The following is a 23,692-nucleotide window of genomic DNA, read 5'->3' on the forward strand; positions in this document are numbered from 1 at the left end:
CAAACTAGAAAATTTTCATGTGTATGGGAGGCCAATCTATTAATAAAATTATTTTTTGATTAAAATATGTGTGAGTCATACTGTGTAACTGTGATGATATAATGCTGTCAGTTACCGTGGGACAGATTGTGTTCTCAAACAGAAGTTTTCCGGTAATAAACACCAGACAATATTGTACCAGACGTCGTTACGTAGGAGTTCGTATTGTTTGGGACCAAATGTGTCGTTTCTTGAGAGCGAAGCCTCTCGAAAACGACACCTTTTAGCGTTAGTGTGTCCCCACCCAGCAGAGTTGGCTACTTGGCAAGCATGCTGAATCACGTAGCTTGCCTTAACCGTTTCGTAATAATTATTACAATGACGACATGAGACGTAACAAAAGAAATCATGGTTTCCAGTTTCATCGACATGTACTTAAATGTTTCTTGTTTGCCTTTAGATATCTTAAAAAGTATTCAGTTAAATGCCCCTGATGTGTTAGATTTTGCAGTACGCGTTTTCAAAGTAATATGCGTTTGACATTGACGATGGTTGAGCTAAAGATCCACTTTAAGAAAAAAATGTCTATGTATAAGTATGTGTACTGCAGCTCTGGTATATTGGGTTCGTTCTTGTATTACAGCTTTGCTGGATATTTTAAATCGAGTTGTTATTAAAAAGCCACATTGGTGTAGACAGGAGCATTTTCGGTACAAGATAATACCGTTGCGACCATGATTATACGATAGCTTGCTTTCTCTGTTTAGTCAGACAGTCTTTAGGTTAATTCAAATGTGGCATTTTGTATTTGTCAAGCAGACGGCAGACAAGAAAAATATTGATGCTTGCCCGTAAAAACACTTTCTGCTTTTATGGCTCGCAAAGTAACGGCTTATAATAACATTTCGAGGGATTGGCAAACTCGTCACGAGGCACGTTAACGTCTTTGTTGCGAGGTATGTTTTGATTCTAAATTGTTTAAAATCTATTTTCAGCCCTTCATAAATGCTGTTTGTTTTGTGCTACAGTTTGCTAAGTGAACAGCCGAGGTCTTAACTACGCTACACAAAAGCACGTGTTACGTTTTAAATTCGTCACTTAAAAAAAAACACATTGAAAGGGCAAGAAAGCAACGCACCCATATGTAGCTGTTGACAGATTCGGGCTCCCGGAAGTTTATTTTAAAGCAAAACCTAATTTACAACGAGGTTTTTATCACCTTAGGAAAACACCGCTTCGATTCCAACCAAAATGACAAGATGGCCCGTTTTTTTCTTTATTTATACATTCTTTTGGATCCAACAATCAATGGTTATGGGCGAGGAAACAAAATCAGGTTTAATTTTTACTTTTTTTGTTAATTACTAAATTCACTGTTCGACACGATAAGAAAAGTTTCCGGTATTAAATTTCTCGGAATAACTTTAATTGGGCGCTGATATTTGATACAAAGTGGCAGGTCACGCTGCCAATCTTAACCCATTGGTGGTTTCGTGTGTATGTACACCAAATCTAAATTAATCTTTGCGTCAAGTGTCGATCTATGATAATTGTGACATTGTTGTTATTCAGTGGAATAGAAGCGAACATAGGGTTCGGATAATTTCATTCATAGTTTTGTTATTTCGGGCGCAGAGAACGTGTTCGATATTCATACACGGATGGTAGACGCTCACAACGCCCTCTTGCGATACCATTTGACGTCACCGGCAGAACTTGAACGCTCCTGTTTCAGCGGCAAGTGCGAATACAAGAAAGTGCTAGAGCTCCTCAGTAACCCTGCACAAGCGGTATGGATAGCAAAACCTTCAAATTAATACTAACCATGCAGCTCCTACACGTCTAACACGCAGTAACCATATCTGATACCATTTTACCCGTTGTTTAGAAATAAACAGTTTTACATTTGTTTGGATTCCACGACCTCCCGAGTCATTATAACTCGATCCCCCAGTCGATATTGTTGCACTGTCCTTGACCCGTACTTGAACCTGGCACCCACGACGACAATTGTATTTTTACTATTGCTTGGCTCGTTGGCAGTACATCAGTACATGGCATGCGGCTGTGTGGTGCATATAACAGACCATGTTTGTTTAGAAATTGTAGGTTGTTTTTCACATCCAAATATGCGACACGACGCTGTATTTGACCTTGCTAAGTTTGTGTTGCTAAGCTACCAACAAAAAATATCACCGAGACGACGTAATCGGACACGGCAGGCCATGTGACCCCTGGCGAAGGTCGTTAAGGCGTGACGAAGTATTCTTAAAAATACATTACGCAATAGCTTCTTCGAGAATGAAGAATAACGATTCGTTAAAATGTACATTTTACAAACAGGGACAATACTGGAGTGTGCTAAACTGCGTCAAGTTTGGAATCACATGCGGTCGTAAGTGAACTTATTTTATGTTTTCAAATTTATTAGATTATGTTGGTTAATTTATAGACGACGGAGCATGGCTGCCGTGGCAAAAATGGGAGGAGTGTTCAGCCACTTGCGGAGTAGGAGAGCAGATTCGTTGGCGAGAGTGTGATCAGGTTGAGTTATGGGGTGAAAGGTGCGAATCTAGCTACACACAAGTAAGAAACTGTACTCGTGTTCTACCAATGCACTGCGCAGGTAATTACATTTGTTAAAACAATGAGCTCGTCAAACTTATACCGCATTCTAATGCACCTAGAAAACCCTTCCAAACCTGACACCTGGGGAGGCTGGGAAGAGTGGAGTGATTGTGACGTCACGTGTGGTAACCAAGGTCGCGTCAACCGATCACGTGATTGCCTTCCATTCCACGACGAATCGTTTTGCGTTGGTGATAGTACAGAGTCGAGAGGTTGTGCACACAAACCAACTTGTCCTGGTAATTTTGTTGCTTATATATTTTACAACACTTTATGGTTACGTAAAGCCGGTGTATACATTAAAGTTTACCGTATATATACGGAGAAGTATAATTATACTGACACTATAAAAGACGTATAGCGGCTTAACCTCTGCCCGGCTGTATGACAGTGTTAAACAAGGTCAACGTTAATCAAATTTCGCGCCCAATTATCGGATTTCGTCAAACCGGCTTAACTGATTCGCACACCTGCAATTACCGCAATAATTACTGTGAGTCTCTCGTCCGCATCTTGTCTTGCGACGATAGCCTGACCTCTATTTGTTTTATTTGATGTTTCATGTCACTGTTCGGCTTAGCTGATATCTCAACCAAGCTTATAATCTCCAACAGTTGACGGCGGTTGGTCGAACTGGGATGAGTGGTCCGGTTGTCAGGTGATGACGTGCGGTCGAGGTTGGCGCATGCGCACAAGGTCTTGCACTAATCCGCGCGCAAAGGGAACTGGGAAACTGTGTCCTGGCCCATCATCCCAACATGTAGCATGCGAGGGTGAGCCATGTATTGGTAAGTTAATAACAACATTCGAAGAAATGATTTGCTACACGGAAACATTCTTTACGCAATTATGTTTCTGCAGTTTCAGAACGACCAATCATTGCTCATATAACTGAACATAGCTCTATTCTTTACCCCGATCAACCCCCAGCTTCTTTCCTCTCTGTTGTCCTCCGATTTCGACCAATAAGTTCGCAAGGCACTTTGCTTCGTTACAGCGGAATTTCAAAGGATTACGTCACCCCGACAACGTCACAACTTGTCACCGTCGAAAATCCAACTACAAAAGCTAAAAAATTTAACGATGATTTCGTTGTACTGAAACTGGATACAAGCGGCCATGTTACGATGACGTCATCCATCAATGGATCTGACCTCGTGAAAATCGAATGCGGGAAGTTTAAGGTTTGTTTCAGTTTTAATACATAAAAACAACTGATTAATCGCTGAAACAACAATTTAAGGTCGCAGAGTGGAACGTTGTGCGATTTCTGATGGTCAGTGACGTCATCAACGTTCGAGTTAACAACGGCGAAAACATGATTGCCACTCTTCAAGACACGCCAGGGAAAAATCCTGCAACATTGAATAACTCGTCAGCAAACTGGTGGAACGGATTGTGGGGATTTATTGACGGAAAGTCCGCCCAAGCTTCGAAAGCGTTGCTTCGAACCCGAGCTATTCTTCCCTCATTTCGTGGGACTCTGGGCTTAGGAAAAGTGCGTAACACTGAAGTTGGTGTTAGAGGTAGGTTCTAGTATAGTAGCTATTTCTTTACATTTATGTTGTCTTTATAAAACAACATAGTGTAGTAACTATGGTTTGATATTATTTCAATAAACAGGTTACATTTCCCGGCTGCGAGTAAACTATGAAGATTTTAGTTTCACAACCGTTAGTAATTCCCCAAGACCAAAACACGCACGACCTCTTGCTAACAAGGGAGTTGAACTTCTATCCACCAATGAAAACCACAGACCAGAAGGAGCAAGACTTTTATATTTCAATGGACAGACAAGGTGACCATAGAAAGTTTCAAAATATCGTTTACATAGTCATATTCTTTACTTTCAGGGTCCACATTCCGTTTACACTTAAGTGGTGGAGTGACCATGGAGAACCGTTCACTTATACAGATAATTTTACCTATAGTGACGTCACAAGCTATGACCTCGCGACCCTTGAAGTGACCTTTAAACCTTACCACAAAGATGGAATAATTTTGTGGAACAGGGGTACGTATTCGTTATAACACCTTAATCGAGTGTGGCCTGCGGGGTAACAACATTTAGAATTAATTAAAATTCGCATTTGTATAAAGACGGCCGTACGGAATAATGCTTTGATATATAACAAACCTGCTGAAATTAAAATAACGTATGTTGGAATAATAGCCAGGAGTTGGTCCCGTAGCCGTATATATCCATTTATCAGTTATTATTGTTTTCAACATTATAGTTAACTGGTGGGTTATAATAAAGTAAGTTATAATGCAATCTTAGCAATCATTATATTTTTGCAACTCTTTATCGTATATGTCTGTCGCTGCTTGTTTCTGTACAGTTTATCTATATTGTCTGCTGTTTCACTTTTTGCTTATTTTCGTTTAGGATCTAAAGACAGGGCGAGTCAGTTAAAGCTGACAATAGAAGACGGAAAACGAGCAAAGTTCGTCGCCGCTCATGGAGGACTGATGAAGATGTTACTAAGTGATGACGTCATTCGAATACGTCAGTGGAACAAAATCGTCCTACAATTTTTAAGGTGAAAATATTTTGAGGTTTGGATTAGCTTGGACTTTTCGCTGCTACTAAATTCACAGGGATGGAGAAACGAGAATGCGAGTAAACAATGGAGCGATTCGAACCGTTGTGATTCCGACGATCACGGAACAAAACAAGCCAGGGTTGATACTGGTGTTGGGTGGCGCCCGAAAGGTGAAGCATGTTTGGCTTGAATTCTGTTGACTTTACCACACGTTTTGCTATTATTACATTCAATATACAAGTGACATTATGGTGGACATCAAAATAAGCCTCAGAGATTGTGGATAATAGAATCATCAATGGTGATTGATTGACGAAATATTAACTTGTTAATTAGAATCTGTTCGAGTACAATGTCGCGCGACCCCTTAGCGCCACTGAGCGGACGGGTGCGCCTTTCAGAGGTTACATATTCAGCTTGAAGCAAAATGGCATCGAAACAATGATTGACGGGCGTGGAAATATTGACGTAGAAGGCCGACTCACGTCACTCTTTGCAACTAAACCAAGTAATGGTTGTTCCTAAAGACCAGAAATTTACCATGTTAAGACGGTCTTGGTCATGTTATTCCAGCTGTCAAAACAGGCCGTAATATTCAAATAGAATAACATATAGTATTGTTTTTTTATCTAGTATCGTGGAAATTCTGGTATTTTGCACCAATTACTACAGAAGATACGTCACAAACTACTTCTCGTCAGTTGCATTGCTTCTTGCCTTTGTCGAGTGACGTTACGTCGTCGATCACATGGTTTAAAGATGAAATTCCGGTAGAGTTTTGTCATTTTTACCAAGTTTATACCCAGTAGGTATATTGTATCCAGGTAGCGGGGAACCCTCAATTCGCGGTACAACATACAACAACAGCTAGCCAGATTCAATCTACGCTAATTTTGAACCCGTCGGTTGAAGACAGTAGAGATAAGTCCGGTACTTTCTCATGTGTTGCGAAAAGTGGTAACAAAATCTGGGTGATAATCAACCACGTGGTGGCGGTAGTGAACGCAGGCAAGCCATTCCTGTTTTATTTTACATTATAATTTGTCATTGCTATACTTTTGTGGACGATGTGTCCTTGGGCAAGACAGTTAACGCCAATTGCTCCAACCCAGTGGTTACTAATAGGTTGTCCAAATTATCAGCCACACATAAATAAATAAATAAATCCCCAGAATGGGCGAAACGTATTTAGTAAATATCAATTTTCATTTGACTATTCCTCTGTTAATTCTAAGTAAAGTGACAAACTTAGTCATATAGTCATACTATGGAATTTCTTTTAGAAATTATTGCTCCTGGAGGAGCAGCATCTGTACTGAACTTTATAAAGAAAACAACCGGTGTATCCGACACTCTTGCAATTTACATTGCGCTCGGTTCTGTGTCAGGTCTCTGCGTTGTCATCATTTTACTCGTCAGTGTAAAGAACTAGTAAGTTGTTGTTGTCTCTTATAATCTATGGTCCAACCCTGCGTTTTATATTGCTGTTTTGTTTTTCTACTAACACTGTTTTGTTTATTATGGACATAAAGTTGGAAGAAAAGAGTACAACAGAAAAGAAAACTGCTGAACAGCAAGAAAATTGCGCCAAGTTCTGAGAGAAAACCGCTCGTCAAAAAAAAGTTCAAGTAATTAGGAATTTAATTGAATAATCTTCAATTTAAACATAATATTTCAGGTCAAAAAAGCGACGTCAGCCAAAACCAAGTACCGGTGGGCGTGGCCAGGAAGAGGGCGATGTTGATTGGCTGCTGCAAGCTGAGATTGATAAAGACGTGGATGATGTTGATTTATACGAAGACACAATTTACATGTGAAAAAGAAATTCTATTTACAATGGACTCTTCAAAGAAACGAAACTGAAAAACTGTGCATTTTGTGAAACGAATACACCGCAGAATGTTTTGTTTAATCGATTGTTCCTCTTCTAACTTCGTAATCTGGGAAGCAAGGACCTTCTTCATCGGTTGTGTGATAGTCGCAGTAGTTCTCCATCTGTAAACCTAATAACATCACACATTTACCGTTAGGTTCTCCAGTATATGATATTTGTATAACAACAGTGCTTTAAAATTAGAAAATTGTTTTCTTTGTTTATACACGAAATAGTTTAAAAAATTTAACCTTTTTTATTTGGGGAACTTTTAAGTTTCATTTTAGAGCATATTTTGTTGGTATAGTATTTACACTACCAAACCTGCAACGGTTTCTCTACAAGCTTGATGAAACTGACGGCAGAACTTTGGGCAGAGGATCGGCACCATGCGCTTATGAGGTGGTGTCATCTTGTCAGGGGCATGAAACAACCACCAGCTTCTTGGTGAGCAATGAGCACAGCGTAACTTCATTAGGAGTTTTGCGCAGTTTACTTCTGGAATGTTCTCCACTAACTGATACAACATTTTAAAATAAGTAATTCAGTTACAAACATAAAACAAGATCGATGAACTAAGATTGTAGTATAAACTGTGTTTTATATAGTAAAGTGTGGGAACACGGGGCACATTTTCATTCTATTTTCTCATGTCATTTGGTTGTAAACAAAAAACATTAAAAAAATTATGAAACCGTATCCTCACGACTCTCATAGACCAGCACTGCGCAATGTTTAAAACACGATTAGGATATTTGGATGATATGGTTCTAAGGTGGCCCATAACACTATATGTTTACCGAGAAATGACAACAATACCAAAAACATATGGATCACTGTACAAAAAGTGATGGTATACCAGGTATATACAAACTTAAACATGTCCGTACACACCCAATTCGAAGGTCCTACACAAACACGTGTCTTTACTTACTCGTGCTCCAAATAATTCCATTGTTAGATCGTGTTGTGAACAGCAGGATAGAGTCGGATATTCCTTCCCGCACATAACTCCATGATTTTCAGTTGACAGCTTCACCTCTTGCGGATATTTTCCATCAGCACAATAATGCCATGCACTCTCACTAGCGCGGTGTCGAGCTTCATTCTTATTCAACTTCTTCCTTTTGACTTTCCTGTGCCTCTTTTTTGTGAAGGTGGAACCCGCATTTCTGACGTCACTGGCAGTGACGTCAAACTCTTCCGAAGATCTGTCCAAATTTGGTGTAGTAGAATTTGTTCGCCCGACGTCGTTGCTTCGATTTTTATGACGTTGTTGGTGCCTGTTTCGAACTTTGCTGCCAGATACGATAACTGTTAGCAAGCAAATCAACAGTAGTGACAGCACCACAACTTGCATGGCAGACATGCTGTTTCTATAACTCTTTGAATTCTATGACCCAATTGAATTATATCATCCAAAATAACAATCCTTAAACTAAAACAATATAAACGGTTATAAACTGATTTGTTATCCAGTCGAAACTTTCCAGCCAACTGATCCTTCGCTAAATCATCGAAATTGTCTCGCGACCTGTTGGTTTTGTATCGCCTTACATATGACGTCACAATCGTTATTGTGCAAAGCATATCACTTTTCGCTCTCACTGATTGTATACCTCGCAATGCTTATTGTGGATATCAAATATCGACGACGACAGGAAATTGTCGTCGTGATTCACACATATTCAATCTGCTTCATTAAAATATCTCTAACCTACATCCCCAATCGTCATGAACCACGCAAACACAAGACCTTCGCCACTATTATTGGTTTAATGTTGTGTGCTTGGACCAATTTCGCAGCGGTATGTGCTTCCGTGGTACTTCAGCACAACACAAGGCGATCGTTAAAAACATGGCGTGGCTAGACATATCAGGAAATCATAACAAATTCCCATTAGCGGACTGGAAGAAACACTGGAAGAACTCTTCAAAGTTTAAACCTACATGTACAACTTGGAATGTGAAACGTTTATCGCAAAAGAATACAAATATTTTCAAGCTTCTGTATACGTATTACAATTTTTGAGTATAGTAGAATGGGGGGAGATGGGACACCTTCGGCGCATAATATCCGAATATCCTGATCGTGTTTTAAACAGTTAACAGCGGTCTAGGGAAGTCTTGAACATATAGTTTTATAATTCTTTGAAAGTTCCTTGTTTACTATCACATTGGACGAGAAAATATAGTTAAAATGTGTCCCAACTTCCCCCACCCTATATATATGTTTCTGTGTAACAAGCGAAACTTCGAACCCGTTCGTGTGACGTCACCCGCTATAACTTAGGGGATCATTTTTCAGATAGGATTGCGAAATAATTTCGTTGGGTATGTCCGATCGGCTTTACAATTGTCTTAAACCATATAGCCTTGCTGTGAAATGGTGATGATAGTGTAAAATTAGTTTTCGACTAAATGTGAGTTAAATGCGATTATCTAAAAGAATATATTTATTGAGATTTCACCATGTTTAGTGGAACTTTCATAAATGAGCTTCCGAGATATGGTCTCAACTATGCAACCTTTGCTGGGAAGGTTTGGTACGTACTGGTCTATTTGTTCAGGCTAGTAGTGGTCGTGTCGCTGGGTACCGCTGTGTATTACGATGAGCAGGAGCAATTTCGATGCAGCACTGTGATTGTGGGTTGTGAAATGGTATGCTATGACGAGTTCGCCAAGATCTCCCACCTCCGGTTCTGGGCATTTCAAATTCTGGCTCTTAATTTTCCGGTTGTGTTGTTCCACTTCTACGCTGTTTATGAAAGCGGAAAAATAAAGAACAGGAAGCGAAAGAATAGAAACAGGGAAAATAGGGTCGTGTGGAAATTAAACTATCCATCGATGACTCGAGGAAATATAAAAGAAGAGAAAAATACACGTAAGCGGTTTGTACACAACGAATACGGACGGACAGAAGCCATAGTAATATCATGGAAGATAGAAATTGCATACTTTGTTGCTACTTTACTTAGAGGCATGTTAGAAGCTATGTTCATTTACTTCGCTTTTATTTTGTTTATGCCAAATCTTGTGCAAACTGGTTCGTATACTTTGTTAGACAGTATTTGGTTTGAAGTACCACGCATGTATCAGTGCAGGGGCGAGTCGATATATGTCGCATGTGAACAACATATGCTACCTGGAAACCGAGGTGGCTACGTACCTTGCTGGGTGTCAAGGCCATGGGAGAAGACAATATTCGTCCGCTACATGAACATTATGAGCGCGGTTTGCTTGGTGCTGACATTCATGGAGTCTGTCTATCTCACCACGAAATTTTGTCGAAAATATTTTACCAAGAAACAAAAAAGAACAGTTCCTTATGTGAGTTCACAGAATACACATAAGCTCAAAGCATTGAAAGCTGCCCTGAAGGACTACCCGCCGGGAAATTTCTATCACATTTCAAAGCAAACAAGTTTCAGATTTGCAACTCATTTCTCCTCTGAAGAGTGTAGTCATGAGAAAGGAGTATACTTAAGTATCACCAAGATATAAGTTGTGCCGCTAAATGTTTTTTTTCGTTATGGCTTTTCGTTATGGTCAGCTATTATTTGACCCTGTTGCTGTTTGACATAGCGTTCATTGTTTCAATGAGTATTTAACGCTACTCTAAGCGACCTTTTTTTGTTGAAACAAACATGTGTTTTGTCCTTGGTCACCCTACCTCTCTTTACACAACAATTGAATTCTTTAAGCGCGTGTGTATAATACATCAGACTATACGTTCATTCACTCTGGTTCGTGTCGAATTAATTGAAAAGTTGGCTCCGATTACTCACGAATACGTGTGAATAATTGGTTATGACTTTAATTGGAATTTTAAAACATTATCATGCGATTGATACCGACGCTATCGGAGATTAAATGGCAAGTTATAATGATGCGGTGGCACCATCGAGGTTTATTATGTAGGTAGACAGACTTTGAAGTCATTGCCTAAGCTTTGTAAAGACAACATATTACACGATGTGGAACATATTGGAAAAAGTGTCTGAACAGGTTTCGTTATATGCAACTTTGACCGGGCAAGTTTGGTACTTGCTCGTATATCTCTTTCGTTTGATCGTCGTTGTTACTATCGGCAGCTCCGTATACAGCGACGAACAGTCGGCGTTCCGTTGCAGCACAAAAGTAATAGGATGCGACAACGTTTGCTATGACAAGTTTGCTAAGATCTCACATATTCGGTTCTGGGCATTTCAATTGCTTGCCCTCAGTGCTCCAGTGATCGTCTTCCATTTCTACACGATCCACGTTAAAGGTAGGATCGAAAAACTGAAAGTGAAAGAGCAAGAGGCGATAGAAAGGGAGGAGCAATACCAAAAAGAGCTGACAAAGACGGAAGACACGAGTAAGTGGGGAGTTATCCGAAACAGCGTCAACAATAAAATACAACGGAGGAAAAGTCGCATTGGCAAGGTGAGACCAAAAAAAGTGTATGCGAACACTCAACTTGAAGAGATAACTCTTACACGCGGAATCAAAGTCGCTTACTTTCTCTCTGTGCTCACACGATTCGTGATGGAGATTATATTTCTCTTCCTTGCCTATGACTTGTTCCGATTCGCTGAATACCCGCATACACCTAACGATGGCCGAATAGTGTCCGACGGTAAACGAGTTGCAGGTGTTTTCGATCTCTTCTGGATCCGGGTTCCTCAGCTCTATAGATGCGGAGGAGACAGCGTAAGGTGGGCGTGTGGCCAGCATATGCTGCCAGGTAATTCCGATGCTTATATTCCGTGTTGGGTTTCAAGGCCGTGGGAGAAAACTATTTTTCTCAGGTACATGAACACACTCAGTGTCATTTGCCTTTTTCTTGCACTTGCCGAAATTATCCAAATAGGTATACGCGGGGGACTTGAGTTGGCCAAGAAAAAGTCAAAGCCTCGCCAAGAATTACCTGAAATGAAAATGCTTCTTTCAGACGGATACAAACCTAAACCGATACTAAAAACCCCAAGCATTGGTACCGTCGCCACGGAAACAGAAAGCCCAGCATCACACCCTCGACCCACAACACCATCACCAACAGAAACATCAACAGCTAACACCGAGACAAGTCCGAAGGAGCTTTCAGATGCACCGCGGAAGGAAAGTGGCAGCAAGCACACTGCAATCAAAGGGCAACGACCCAGCAATCGAAGTGATCTTGATCATAATGAAAGGCGATCCATAACAATGGACGATCTAAAAACAGCAATTTTATTAGGTATGTATACCAGCATCGTTACTTTCATACGCATCACATCGGCTGTTGTAACAATAATTCTACTTATCTTTCTTCCACAGCGAGAAAGAGAAAGCCAAGCCAACCACCAGCTACACGGAGACCTAGCAAAAACAACGAACACAGCAGCAGAAAAACTCACTTTCAAATTCCATACGGTACCCAATCACTTAACCGACCAAAGAAAGTGACGAAGATGCCGTACCGCTCGATGTATCGAGTCGGGAGTATCTCGTTCTCACACTCAGAGGCAGAGGATGATGAGGAGTCTGAAGGATCAGATGAGAGCGCTGAACGCGTTTCCGTCTCGGAGCACTCGGAAACAGAATATGTGTGAATTTTATAATTTTCTGCTCGCACAAAAAAAATAAACTAAACATATAGGAATTACTGCAGCTTAGTTATATACACGATCTGTTCATTGAAAAATGCTGAGAAGCTGAGAACCACACTGTAGTGCGCGGGGCTTGCCTTATTTAAGCTGCCTAATCTTAAAGTCAAAAATTAAATTGTGCTAAAGCACCAAACAGAGCACATGTGTTTACCAATATACATTTTATTACTATTTTCCTCTTGTCCGAGTGTAATACGTCATATAATATTTAGTGCAAAACACAAGGGGCAAGTTGTCAATATGCTAACAAAAACCACACCGGTTTTTAAAAAAGAAACGCAATATGAAATAAAACACCGTTTATAAAAAGTAGTTCTATGCATTTTGATGCAAACTTAACTAATATTATAAACATACGTTTGTTACATTGATCTATAACGTTTAGTCAGATGTAGGCTATTATATGCTGGTTTGTAAAACCTAGGCAGGGATATCATCTAACTGATAAACAGGATTTACGGCACCAATTGGGGAGAGAGCGAGATGTGATTGATTTTCATCATTGCTTGTCTTGTTTGTATTCTGAGCCTTGCAACATGGACACCAGAAGAAAACTCTCTTGACTATTCGATCGTATGGTTTCAATGAATGCAATGGTGCTGGTAAGAAATCCCAAGACTGTAGCTTACGTGGTAACATCTTTGGTCGCTTGACTTGCAGCACGTTTACCACGATTATAAAAAGAACGATCACAACAACCAATATCATGACTGCTCCCATTGCCCAAATGTGAGCTAAGGATAGACCAAGAATAACAGCAGGAATAATGAAGAAGACGACGATCAGATAAACGACGGCGAACCATCTGTACTTGGCTGTTGTGTTTCCCAGCGCTTTAGCTCCTTTAATCGGGATGTTCCGCATGAACGGGATCGGATACCAGATAAGTATTCCGAATATGTTAAAGAAGAAATGACAGAATGCAATCTGTAAAGCATTTGCGATTTCATCTTGAGCGAGTGCTGCTAATATGCTGGTTGTCGTGGTACCAATGTTGGCTCCCAATGTCAGGGGGTACATCCTCTTCAAACTAATAACTCCAACTCCGACAAGAGGTGTGATGGTTGATGTGAATACGGAGCTGCTTTGTACCACAAAGGTGAGACCAGCGCCGACTAAAATCGCGAGATACCCTATTTAAAAACGCTGTAAGTATGAAACATAATTGTGATATAAGTTTATTTTACCTGTAAGCCAACCAAACGGATAGGGGAAGTTAGTGTTAATAACTTTCTTTATAATCTTGGCAACTTTTCCTTTCATCATCGATTGTAGGAGCTTGACCATCGTAATTAGGCAAACACAGAGAATGATCAACGAAACGATAAGTAGGATGGCTCCTACAGCTCCATCAGACATGCCGGTGTTGGCGAACAAGAAATCGTTTGGACTTCGACCTGGATCACCAAGAGAAAATGCAACTGCTGTTGGTCTGTAAACTGCTTTACGTAACAGAGTAAGGATATACAATCTAGTATTTATAGCTAATAAATATCACAGTGTTATAAACAGCATTACGTGTGGCATACATAATATTTGGAATCAAAATTATGAGTCTGCTTGTTACAACAATTTTACTAATTCTATTGTTTGAGAATCGAAATTTCAAAGTAAAAACATACATGGTATATCAACATCTTTGGTTACGTTGACTTTCCTCGAGACGGTGATATTTACCAGTCCGCTTGTATTACTCACAGTCAAGTTTTGTAATTCCTCCACAATTGCTTTGTGAGAACCGCAAACGGACTATGAATAAACAGTAAACAATTTCTGCCCAAATGTATAATGCCGACAGAGATTTCAAACAAAAGTATTTGAACGGAACAAAACCGGAAACTTATCTCAAAAGTTTTAGGCTTGTATGATAAACCTTAATACGTATCGAAGAAAAATTGACAAAACTTACCGAACGCAATATAATACCAGTTTAAAATGTATTTGTACAGGTATATTTACCTTGGTTTTCAAAACGTATTTCGTGTTATTTACGTGCATTCGTGAGAATGAAATTATTTATAAATTTAAACCCACGGGGATTTATGAGAGAACTAAAATCGTATGTTTTACATATAGGTATTTCTTTGAAGTAATATCAATTAATGAAGTTATGGTAGTACGAATTCTTTTTTGGCTAATGAATATGATACAAAATATGCGAGGCTATCTTCTCCCACCATATATGTTGCAACCCATACGTGTGTAATATGCTTACCTTTACCATACTTGTACCTGGAGGCAAGGACTTTCCCTTAGCTACTATTTTTATCACCTTTTTATTTACTTTAATGATCTTATCTGTCAAAGGCTTTGTGATCACCTGTATGTAAAATAAAAAGGGACTTATATATATATGCACGTATCACTGCATCTAAAACAGTAAAGATCTTAACTTTAAGGATATCAGGTGATTTCTTCCCTTTTTTTAGACTGGGGATGGATTCAATGATCGCCCTCGTTAGCTTCTCCAGCACCCCAGATGCGACCTCTAACGGCAAAAGGATAATAACCGCTAATAGGTTAAAGATATCATGCACCGTTGCTCCCGCGAATGCTCTGATAGAAAACGGCCAAAAGAGTAATTACAAATTTAAACAATAAGAAAAATCAAAACACTATAAACCGGGTGAATATCACGGAAAAAAATTATAAAAATCACAAAATTAGCTTCTGTTTTCTTACTTTCGAAACTGGTTGACGTCCACTGATTGGGCGAGAGACACAATGGTGTTTGTGACGGATGTGCCAATGTTTGCTCCCATCACTATTGGGATGGCAGCGTGAACAGTTAAGACTGCAACAATGCGTAATATGTTTGATTGATGAAATTAATCTCTAAACTAGGCCATGACTTACTATTAGCGCCAACCATGCTGGTTATAATGGATGTCGAGGTGGATGAACTCTGCACAAGAACTGTCACTAGAATACCCACAATAAGGCCAGTCACAGGGTTGGCAAGAAAACTGTGGTTGCCGAATATCGTACCCGCTGTTTTACCAGCTGCTCAAAAGAGGAGTTATATATATGTGATGCCAAGGTAGCAACAAAGAGTTGAAGTTTACCTAACACTTGAAAAGCTGATCCTAAAAGACTTAGTGAGCACACAAATAGATACAAACAGCCCAAGATTAATACAAATTTTATGAAGCTTTTGAAGATTGCTTTCAATTGTTCGAGCTTGGTCATATCCGTCCATTTCGTGTAATCTGGGAAAAGTTAATTTATTGGCCGAAAGGCATTTGATAGTCACGACAATAAACCACAACGAATAGTTGTGTATAATAATAACCTCCTACGTCATCGGTCAATGCCCACGGATCATTCGCTGTTTTGGATTTTGAATTTCGTTTCGAGTCTTCTGCTGTGGTCTCATAGTCTATACAACACCAAAGAATAACTACGTTACTTATGTTTTACATTTAAGTTCTTATGAAACCATTCTGACACCTGCAGACTAATTAATGCGTAATTTGATTAAAATGGTTACCCAAAAAGCGTCCAATAAAATAAACAGAAAATACGAACCTTCTTCATGTCGTACATCAGTCATAGTGACTTCTTCAGTACAATTTAAACTTGTCAAAATAAAACTTGTATAAAATAAAAATACTGGGCTTTATAATACTGGTGTTTTTTTAATACCATTAACCTTTTTAAATGTAGGACTTTCATAAATTAAATCGAAATACGCACCTTTCGAACTAAATACTATACTAATAACTTAATCTTGTACTAAATATAGATTTCTTTTATAGGTTTTCTCACTTGTGTAGCTTATGTAGCTCCGCTATTTCATTCTATGGGATTAAATCACTTGTGTAGCTATATAGGAGGAATGAAATAGCCGCAGGATTCTAACGATGACTGTTTGAGCGCGAAGCAACCGCAAAACTTGTTTTGGTTGCTTGATGGCTATCTTACAGATTTCCAGTAAGCGTTTTTTCAATGCCGATTTATTTAATTAAAATATTTATATAATTTTGTACAATTTGCTTGTTAACTTTTTCTTTCGGTATTGAACAAACATACGGGACATATATAGGTTATATGTCGTATATTTTACGTAATGAGACAACTTTTGTGATTAAACTACTTAGTGCACTGTAACAATAATATTAGAGGTGTGACTATATCGCTTTACGTAAGATTATGTATGCACATTCCTGTACATAGATGAGGTAGTAGTAAAGTGCAAACCCCAGGCCAAATTAAACGGAAAATGATTTACAACGACTTGACTGGAGAAACACAAACACTTCACTGGCGCCACAACGCGTTCAATAAAAGGAGTGAAAAGCAGTTTACCGAGGTAAGCACTATGGCAACATGGCGGAAGCAAATATTCAATTAACTTTCTAAATGTAACCGCATTAGCTAAACCGACTCAACGAGGCTATTTTTTCTGATGTGCGTCATATTTATATATTGATAACGAGAAAACATGCGGAACAGTTTTATAGATTGCTAAAAATACTAAATGTCTTTTTATTGCTGAACTTCAATTTAAGAGCGAAATGTAGCAGCTTGCGATTTAATACGCATACGATGCTCATACGATACATATGTGCAATATGATACTCTTAAAATAGGCTAAACTATATTCTTGTGACGCCTATAGTTTGGTAAGCACGATTTCCAAACCAGCGTCGAACCCTTCGTTGTCGCAACCATCTATTGAAGAAGCTGATGAACTCAGTTCGCTATCTGAATCTACTGGAGGTTTGCAACAACATTGGCAAAGGAGGTATTTTGTGAAGAAAGTATCGTACGGTCGGAGAGAGCGCATCCACTCCGGCAGAAATTTCCAGCTACGAAGAACAGCTGGCAACCACTGCGGTCGGTGTGTTTGCAACAGGTTTGTGACTGTCACAAAAAACAAGATAGCGAGGACAAGAATGACAAAAGACATCATGGCCCAGAAATCAGCAAATGAGAGACCAAGCAGCAGAAGTGGAATAAGGAAGAAAACGAACAGGATGTATATATCCATTTATCAGTTATTATTGTTTTCAACATTATAGTTAACTGGTGGGTTATAATAAAGTAAGTTATAATGCAATCTTAGCAATCATTATATTTTTGCAACTCTTTATCGTATATGTCTGTCGCTGCTTGTTTCTGTACAGTTTATCTATATTGTCTGCTGTTTCACTTTTTGCTTATTTTCGTTTAGGATCTAAAGACAGGGCGAGTCAGTTAAAGCTGACAATAGAAGACGGAAAACGAGCAAAGTTTGTCGCCGCTCATGGAGGACTGATGAAGATGTTACTAAGTGATGACGTCATTCGAATACGTCAGTGGAACAAAATCGTCCTACAATTTTTAAGGTGAAAATATTTTGAGGTTTGGATTAGCTTGGACTTTTCGCTGCTACTTAATTCACAGGGATGGAGAAACGAGAATGCGAGTAAACAATGGAGTGATTCGAACCGTTGTGATTCCGACGATCACGGAACAAAACAAGCCAGGGTTGATACTGGTGTTGGGAGGCGCCCGAAAGGTGAAGCATGTTTGGCTTGAATTCTGTTGACTTTACCACACGTTTTGCTATTATTACATTCAATATACAAGTGACATTATGGTGGACATCAAAATAAGTCTCAGAGATTGTGGATAATAGAATCATCAATGGTGATTGATTGACGAAATATTAACTCGTTTATTAGAATCTGTTCGAGTACAATGTCGCGCGACCCCTTAGCGCCACTGAGCGGACGGGTGCGCCTTTCAGAGGTTACATATTCAGCTTGAAGCAAAATGGCATCGAAACAATGATTGACGGGCGTGGAAATATTGACGTAGAAGGCCGACTCACGTCACTCTTTGCAACTAAACCAAGTAATGGTTGTTCCTAAAGACCTGAAATTTACCATGTTAAGACGGTCTTGGTCATGTTATTCCAGCTGTCAAAACAGGCCGTAATATTCAAATAGAATAACATATAGTATTGTTTTTTTATCTAGTATCGTGGAAATTCTGGTATTTTGCACCAATCACTACAGAAGATACGTCACAAACTACTTCTCGCCAGTTGCATTGCTTCTTGCCTTTGTCGAGTGACGTTACGTCGTCGATCACGTGGTTTAAAGATGAAATTCCGGTAGAGTTTTGTCATTTTTACCAAGTTTATACCCAGTAGCTATATTGCATCCAGGTAGCGGGGAACCCTCAATTCGCGGTACAACATACAACAACAGCTAGCCAGATTCAATCTACGCTAATTTTGAACCCGTCGGTTGAAGACAGTAGAGATAAGTCCGGTGCTTTCTCGTGTGTTGCGAAAAGTGGTAACAAAATCTGGGTGATAATCAACCACGTGGTGGCGGTAGTGAACGCAGGCAAGCCATTCCTGTTTTATTTTACATTATAATTTGTCATTGCTATACTTTTGTGGACGATGTGTCCTTAGGCAAGACAGTTAACGCCAATTGCTCCAACCCAGTGGTTACTAATAGGTTGTCCAAATTATCAGCCACACATAAATAAATAAATAAATCCTCAGAATGGGCGAAACGTATTTAGTAAATATCAATTTTCATTTGACTATTCCTCTGTTAATTCTAAGTAAAGTGACAAACTTAGTCATATAGTCATACTATTGAATTTCTTTTAGAAATTATTGCTCCTGGAGGGGCAGCATCTGTACTGAACTTTATAAAGAAAACAACCGGTGTATCCGACACTCTTGCAATTTACATTGCGCTCGGGTCTGTGTCAGGTCTCTGCGTTGTCATCATTTTACTCGTCAGTGTAAAGAACTAGTAAGTTGCTGTTGTCTCTTATAATCTATGGTCCAACCCTGCGTTTTATATTGCTGTTTTGTTTTATTACTAACATTGTTTTGTTTATTATGGACATAAAGTTGGAAGAAAAGAGTACAGCAGAAAAGAAAACTGCTGAACAGCAAGAAAACTGCGCCAAGTTCTGAGAGAAAACCGCTCGTCAAAAAAAAGTTCAAGTAATTAGGAATTTAATTGAATAATCTTCAATTTAAACATAATATTTCAGGTCAAAAAAGCGACGTCAGCCAAAACCAAGTACCGGTGGGCGTGGCCAGGAAGAGGACGATGTTGATTGGCTGCTGCAAGCGGAGATTGATAAAGACGTGGATGATGTTGATTTATACGAAGACACAATTTACATGTGAAAAAAGAATTCTATTTACAATGGACTCTTCAAAGAAACAAAACTGAAAAACTGTGCATTTTGTGAAACAAACACACCGCAGAATGTTTTGTTTAATCGATTGTTCCTCTTCTAACTTCGTAATCTGGGAAACAAGGACCTTCTTCATCGGTTGTGTGATAGTCGCAGTAGTTCTCCATCTGTAAACCTAATAACATCACACATTTACCGTTAGGTTCTCCAGTATATGATATTTGTATAACAACAGTGCTTTAAAATTAGAAAATTGTTTTCTTTGTTTATACACGAAATAGTTTAAAAAATTTAACCTTTTTTATTTGGGGAACTTTTAAGTTTCATTTTAGAGCATATTTTGTTGGTATAGTATTTACACTACCAAACCTGCAACGGTTTCTCTACAAGCTTGATGAAACTGACGGCAGAACTTTGGGCAGAGGATCGGCACCATGCGCTTATGAGGTGGTGTCATCTTGTCAGGGGCATGAAACAACCACCAGCTTCTTGGTGAGCAATGAGCACAGCGTAACTTCATTAGGAGTTTTGCGCAGTTTACTTCTGGAATGTTCTCCACTAACTGATACAACATTTTAAAATAAGTAATTCAGTTACAAACATAAAACAAGATCGATGATCTAAGATTGTAGTATAAACTGTGTTTTATATAGTAAAGTGTGGGAACACGGGGCACATTTTCATTCTATTTTCTCATGTCATTTAGTTGTAAACAAAAAAACATTAAAAAAATTATGAAACCGTATCCTCACGACTCTCATAGACCAGCACTGCGCAATGTTTAAAACACGATTAGTATATTTGGATGATATGGTTCTAAGGTGGCCCATAACACTATATGTTTACCGAGAAATGACAACAATACCAAAAACATATGGATCACTGTACAAAAAGTGATGGTATACCAGGTATATACAAACTTAAACATGTCCGTACACACCCAATTCGAAGGTCCTACACAAACACGTGTCTTTACTTACTCGTGCTCCAAATAATTCCATTGTTAGATCGTGTTGTGAACAGCAGGATAGAGTCGGATATTCCTTCCCGCACATAACTCCATGATTTTCAGTTGACAGCTTCACCTCTTGCGGATATTTTCCATCAGCACAATAATGCCATGCACTCTCACTAGCGCGGTGTCGAGCTTCATTCTTATTCAACTTCTTCCTTTTGACTTTCCTGTGCCTCTTTTTTGTGAAGGTGGAACCCGCATTTCTGACGTCACTGGCAGTGACGTCAAACTCTTCCGAAGATCTGTCCAAATTTGGTGTAGTAGAATTTGTTCGCCCGACGTCGTTGCTTCGATTTTTATGACGTTGTTGGTGCCTGTTTCGAACTTTGCTGCCAGATACGATAACTGTTAGCAAGCAAATCAACAGTAGTGACAGCACCACAACTTGCATGGCAGACATGCTGTTTCTATAACTCTTTGAATTCTATGACCCAATTAAATTATATCATCCAAAATAACAATCCTTAAACTAAAACAATATAAACGGTTATAAACTGATTTGTTATCCAGTCGAAACTTTCCAGCCAACTGATCCTTCGCTAAATCATCGAAATTGTCTCGCGACCTGTTAGTTTTGTATCGCCTTACATATGACGTCACAATCGTTATTGTGCAAAGCATATCACTTTTCGATCTCACTGATTGTATACCTCGCAATGCTTATTGTGGATATCAAATATCGACGACGACAGGAAATTGTCGTCGTGATTCACACATATTCAATCTGCTTCATTAAAATATCTCTAACCCACATCCCCAATCGTCATGAACCACGCAAACACAAAACCTTCGCCACTATTATTGGTTTAATGTTGTGTGCTTGGACCAATTTCGCAGCGGTATGTGCTTCTGTGGTACTTCAGCACAACACAAGGCGATCGTTAAAAACATGGCGTGGCTAGACATATCAGGAAATCATAACAAATTCCCATTAGCGGACTGGAAGAAACACTGGAAGAACTCTTTAAAATTTAAACCTACATGTACAACTTGGAATGTGAAACGTTTATCGCAAAAGAATACAAATATTTTCAAGCTTCTGTATACTTATCAAATTTTTGAGTATAGTAGAATGGGGGGAGATGGGACACCTTCGGCGCATAATGTCCGAATATCCTGATCCTGTTTTAAACAGTTAACAGCGGTCTAGGGAAGTCTTGAACATATAGTTTTATAATTCTTTAAAAGTTCCTTGTTTACTATCACATTGGACGAGAAAATATAGTAAAAAATGTGTCCCAACTTCCCCCACCCTATCTATATATATGTTTCTGTGTAACAAGCGAAACTTCGAACCCGTTCGTGTGACGTGACCCGCTATAACTTAGGGGATCATTTTTCAGATAGGATTGCGAAATAATTTCGTTGGGTATGTCCGATCGGCTTTACAATTGTCTTAAACCATATAGCCTTGCTGTGAAATGGTGATGATAGTGTAAAATTAGTTTTCGACTAAATGTGAGTTGAATGCGATTATCTAAAAGAATATATTTATTGAGATTTCACCATGTTTAGTGGAACTTTCATAAATGAGCTTCCGAGATATGGTCTCAACTATGCAACCTTTGCTGGGAAGGTTTGGTACGTACTGGTCTATTTGTTCAGGCTAGTAGTGGTCGTGTCGCTGGGTACCGCTGTGTATTACGATGAGCAGGAGCAATTTCGATGCAGCACTGTGATTGTGGGTTGTGAAATGGTATGCTATGACGAGTTCGCCAAGATCTCCCACCTCCGGTTCTGGGCATTTCAAATTCTGGCTCTTAATTTTCCGGTTGTGTTGTTCCACTTCTACGCTGTTTATGAAAGCGGAAAAATAAAGAACAGGAAGCGAAAGAATAGAAACAAGGAAAATAGGGTCGTGTGGAAATTAAACTATCCATCGATGACTCGAGGAAATATAAAAGAAGAGAAAAGGACACGGAAGCGGTTTGTACACAACGAATACGGACGGACAGAAGCCATAGTAATATCATGGAAGATAGAAATTGCATACTTTGTTGCTACTTTACTTAGAGGATTGTTAGAAGCTATGTTCATTTTCTTCGCTTTTATTTTGTTTATGCCAAATCTTATGCAAACTGGTTCGTATACTTTGTTGGACAGTATTTGGGTTGAAGTACCACGCATGTATCAGTGCAGGGGCGAGTCGATATATGTCGCATGTGAACAACATATGCTACCTGGAAACCGAGGTGGCTACGTACCTTGCTGGGTGTCAAGGCCATGGGAGAAGACAATATTCGTCCGCTACATGAACATTATGAGCGCGGTTTGCTTGGTGCTGACATTCATGGAGTCTGTCTATCTCACCACGAAATTTTGTCGAAAATATTTTACCAAGAAACAAAAAAGAACAGTTCCTTATTTGAGTTCACAGAATACACATAAGCTCAAAGCATTGAAAGCTGCCCTGAAGGACTACCCGCCGGGAAATTTCTATCACATTTCAAAGCAAACAAGTTTCAGATTCGCAACTCATTTCTCCTCTGAAGAGTGTAGTCATGAGAAAGGAGTATACTTAAGTATCACCAAGATATAAGTTGCGCTGCTAAATGTTTTTTTTCGTTATGGCTTTTCGTTATAGTCAGCTATTATTTAACCCTGTTGCTGTTTGACATAACGTTCATTGTTTCAATGAGTATTTAACGCTACTCTAAGCGACCTTTTCATTGTTGAAACAAACATGTGTTTTGTCCTTGGTCACCCTACCTCTCTTTACACAACAATTGAATTCTTTAAGCGCGTGTGTATAATTACATCAGACTATACATTCATTCACTCTGGTTCGTGTCGAATTAATTGAAAAGTTGGCTCCGATTACTCACGAATACGTGTGAATAATTGGTTATGACTTTAA

The 23,692-nt window shown here is 39.2% G+C and overlaps 6 protein-coding genes across 11 annotated transcripts; 3 read left to right on the top strand and 3 right to left on the bottom strand.

Moving 5' to 3' along the window:
* The first annotated feature begins 120 nt into the window (after nucleotides 1-120).
* On the top strand, nucleotides 121-19,809 carry LOC149739885 (uncharacterized). Of its 5 annotated transcripts, none has more exons than XM_089872079.1 (19): nucleotides 121-935; nucleotides 1,204-1,315; nucleotides 1,615-1,769; nucleotides 2,323-2,374; nucleotides 2,432-2,605; nucleotides 2,667-2,846; nucleotides 3,222-3,395; nucleotides 3,469-3,791; nucleotides 3,851-4,133; nucleotides 4,231-4,405; nucleotides 4,461-4,621; nucleotides 4,997-5,150; nucleotides 5,209-5,323; nucleotides 5,490-5,661; nucleotides 5,787-5,923; nucleotides 5,978-6,161; nucleotides 6,437-6,584; nucleotides 6,686-6,781; nucleotides 6,832-6,970. In XM_089872079.1, exons 2-19 carry the CDS (start codon nucleotides 1,231-1,233, stop codon nucleotides 6,968-6,970), a joined length of 2,907 nt encoding a protein of 968 aa, XP_089728205.1. In that variant the 5' UTR covers nucleotides 121-935; nucleotides 1,204-1,230. The 5 variants fall into 5 exon arrangements, 4 of the variants coding, with proteins under 4 accessions (XP_089728205.1, XP_089728207.1, XP_089728206.1 ...); XM_089872081.1 differs by having other exon boundaries at nucleotides 4,539-4,621; XM_089872080.1 differs by lacking the exons at nucleotides 4,997-5,150; nucleotides 5,209-5,323; nucleotides 5,490-5,661; ... (3 more) ...; nucleotides 6,686-6,781; nucleotides 6,832-6,970 and adding exons at nucleotides 17,836-17,989; nucleotides 18,048-18,162; nucleotides 18,329-18,500; ... (3 more) ...; nucleotides 19,525-19,620; nucleotides 19,671-19,809 and having other exon boundaries at nucleotides 650-935; nucleotides 4,539-4,621.
* Nucleotides 6,641-8,519, bottom strand: LOC149739886 (hedgehog-interacting protein-like). Its single transcript, XM_089872095.1, has 3 exons — nucleotides 7,961-8,519; nucleotides 7,351-7,543; nucleotides 6,641-7,156 (listed from the first exon to the last, which is right to left on the bottom strand). The coding sequence occupies exons 1-3, from the start codon at nucleotides 8,393-8,395 to the stop codon at nucleotides 7,062-7,064; spliced, it is 723 nt and encodes a 240-aa protein (XP_089728221.1). The 5' UTR covers nucleotides 8,396-8,519; the 3' UTR covers nucleotides 6,641-7,061.
* Nucleotides 10,999-12,660, top strand: LOC149739887 (gap junction gamma-1 protein-like). 2 transcript variants are annotated; one of them, XM_089872089.1, is made up of 3 exons: nucleotides 10,999-11,755; nucleotides 11,963-12,247; nucleotides 12,328-12,660. In XM_089872089.1, the coding sequence occupies exons 1-3, from the start codon at nucleotides 11,002-11,004 to the stop codon at nucleotides 12,600-12,602; spliced, it is 1,314 nt and encodes a 437-aa protein (XP_089728215.1). In that variant the 5' UTR covers nucleotides 10,999-11,001; the 3' UTR covers nucleotides 12,603-12,660. The 2 variants fall into 2 exon arrangements, with proteins under 2 accessions (XP_089728215.1, XP_089728214.1); XM_089872088.1 differs by having other exon boundaries at nucleotides 10,999-12,247.
* Nucleotides 12,738-16,328, bottom strand: LOC149739888 (sodium-dependent phosphate transport protein 2B-like). The gene is made up of 10 exons (XM_089872085.1): nucleotides 16,188-16,328; nucleotides 15,952-16,038; nucleotides 15,725-15,868; nucleotides 15,516-15,662; nucleotides 15,342-15,453; nucleotides 15,053-15,215; nucleotides 14,875-14,979; nucleotides 14,282-14,408; nucleotides 13,847-14,056; nucleotides 12,738-13,792 (listed from the first exon to the last, which is right to left on the bottom strand). The coding sequence occupies exons 1-10, from the start codon at nucleotides 16,210-16,212 to the stop codon at nucleotides 13,080-13,082; spliced, it is 1,833 nt and encodes a 610-aa protein (XP_089728211.1). The 5' UTR covers nucleotides 16,213-16,328; the 3' UTR covers nucleotides 12,738-13,079.
* LOC149739889 (hedgehog-interacting protein-like) lies at nucleotides 19,480-21,351 on the bottom strand. Its single transcript, XM_089872096.1, has 3 exons — nucleotides 20,801-21,351; nucleotides 20,190-20,382; nucleotides 19,480-19,995 (listed from the first exon to the last, which is right to left on the bottom strand). The coding sequence occupies exons 1-3, from the start codon at nucleotides 21,233-21,235 to the stop codon at nucleotides 19,901-19,903; spliced, it is 723 nt and encodes a 240-aa protein (XP_089728222.1). The 5' UTR covers nucleotides 21,236-21,351; the 3' UTR covers nucleotides 19,480-19,900.
* Nucleotides 21,352-22,342: 991 nt separating this feature from the next.
* On the top strand, nucleotides 22,343-23,374 carry LOC149739890 (gap junction beta-2 protein-like). The gene has a single exon (XM_089872073.1). It carries the CDS (start codon nucleotides 22,343-22,345, stop codon nucleotides 23,372-23,374), a length of 1,032 nt encoding a protein of 343 aa, XP_089728199.1.
* The last annotated feature ends 318 nt before the right edge of the window (nucleotides 23,375-23,692 follow it).

Source organism: Ciona robusta, chromosome 2 (assembly GCF_009617815.1).
Source record: "Ciona robusta chromosome 2, ASM961781v2".
Classification (NCBI taxonomy): Eukaryota; Metazoa; Chordata; class Ascidiacea; order Phlebobranchia; family Cionidae; genus Ciona; species Ciona robusta.

Coding starts and splice junctions, on each gene's coding strand:
- LOC149739888 (XM_089872085.1), bottom strand. CDS start 16,212: ATGACTGATGTACGACATGAAGAAG. Junction 16,039..16,187: donor TGATGTACGACATGAAGAAG/GTTCGTATTTTC, acceptor GGTGTTGTATAG/ACTATGAGACCACAGCAGAA. Junction 15,216..15,341: donor GACGTCAACCAGTTTCGAAA/GTAAGAAAACAG, acceptor GTTTTCTATCAG/AGCATTCGCGGGAGCAACGG.
- LOC149739885 (XM_089872079.1), top strand. CDS start 1,231: ATGACAAGATGGCCCGTTTTTTTCTTTATTTATACATTCTTTTGGATC. Junction 1,316..1,614: donor GGGCGAGGAAACAAAATCAG/GTTTAATTTTTA, acceptor TTTCGGGCGCAG/AGAACGTGTTCGATATTCAT. Junction 6,162..6,436: donor GGTGGCGGTAGTGAACGCAG/GCAAGCCATTCC, acceptor AATTTCTTTTAG/AAATTATTGCTCCTGGAGGA.
- LOC149739886 (XM_089872095.1), bottom strand. CDS start 8,395: ATGTCTGCCATGCAAGTTGTGGTGCTGTCACTACTGTTGATTTGCTTG. Junction 7,544..7,960: donor TGGAATTATTTGGAGCACGA/GTAAGTAAAGAC, acceptor ATGTTGTATCAG/TTAGTGGAGAACATTCCAGA. Junction 7,157..7,350: donor TTGTAGAGAAACCGTTGCAG/GTTTGGTAGTGT, acceptor TGATGTTATTAG/GTTTACAGATGGAGAACTAC.
- LOC149739889 (XM_089872096.1), bottom strand. CDS start 21,235: ATGTCTGCCATGCAAGTTGTGGTGCTGTCACTACTGTTGATTTGCTTG. Junction 20,383..20,800: donor TGGAATTATTTGGAGCACGA/GTAAGTAAAGAC, acceptor ATGTTGTATCAG/TTAGTGGAGAACATTCCAGA. Junction 19,996..20,189: donor TTGTAGAGAAACCGTTGCAG/GTTTGGTAGTGT, acceptor TGATGTTATTAG/GTTTACAGATGGAGAACTAC.
- LOC149739890 (XM_089872073.1), top strand. CDS start 22,343: ATGTTTAGTGGAACTTTCATAAATGAGCTTCCGAGATATGGTCTCAAC.
- LOC149739887 (XM_089872088.1), top strand. CDS start 11,002: ATGTGGAACATATTGGAAAAAGTGTCTGAACAGGTTTCGTTATATGCA. Junction 12,248..12,327: donor AAAAACAGCAATTTTATTAG/GTATGTATACCA, acceptor TTTCTTCCACAG/CGAGAAAGAGAAAGCCAAGC.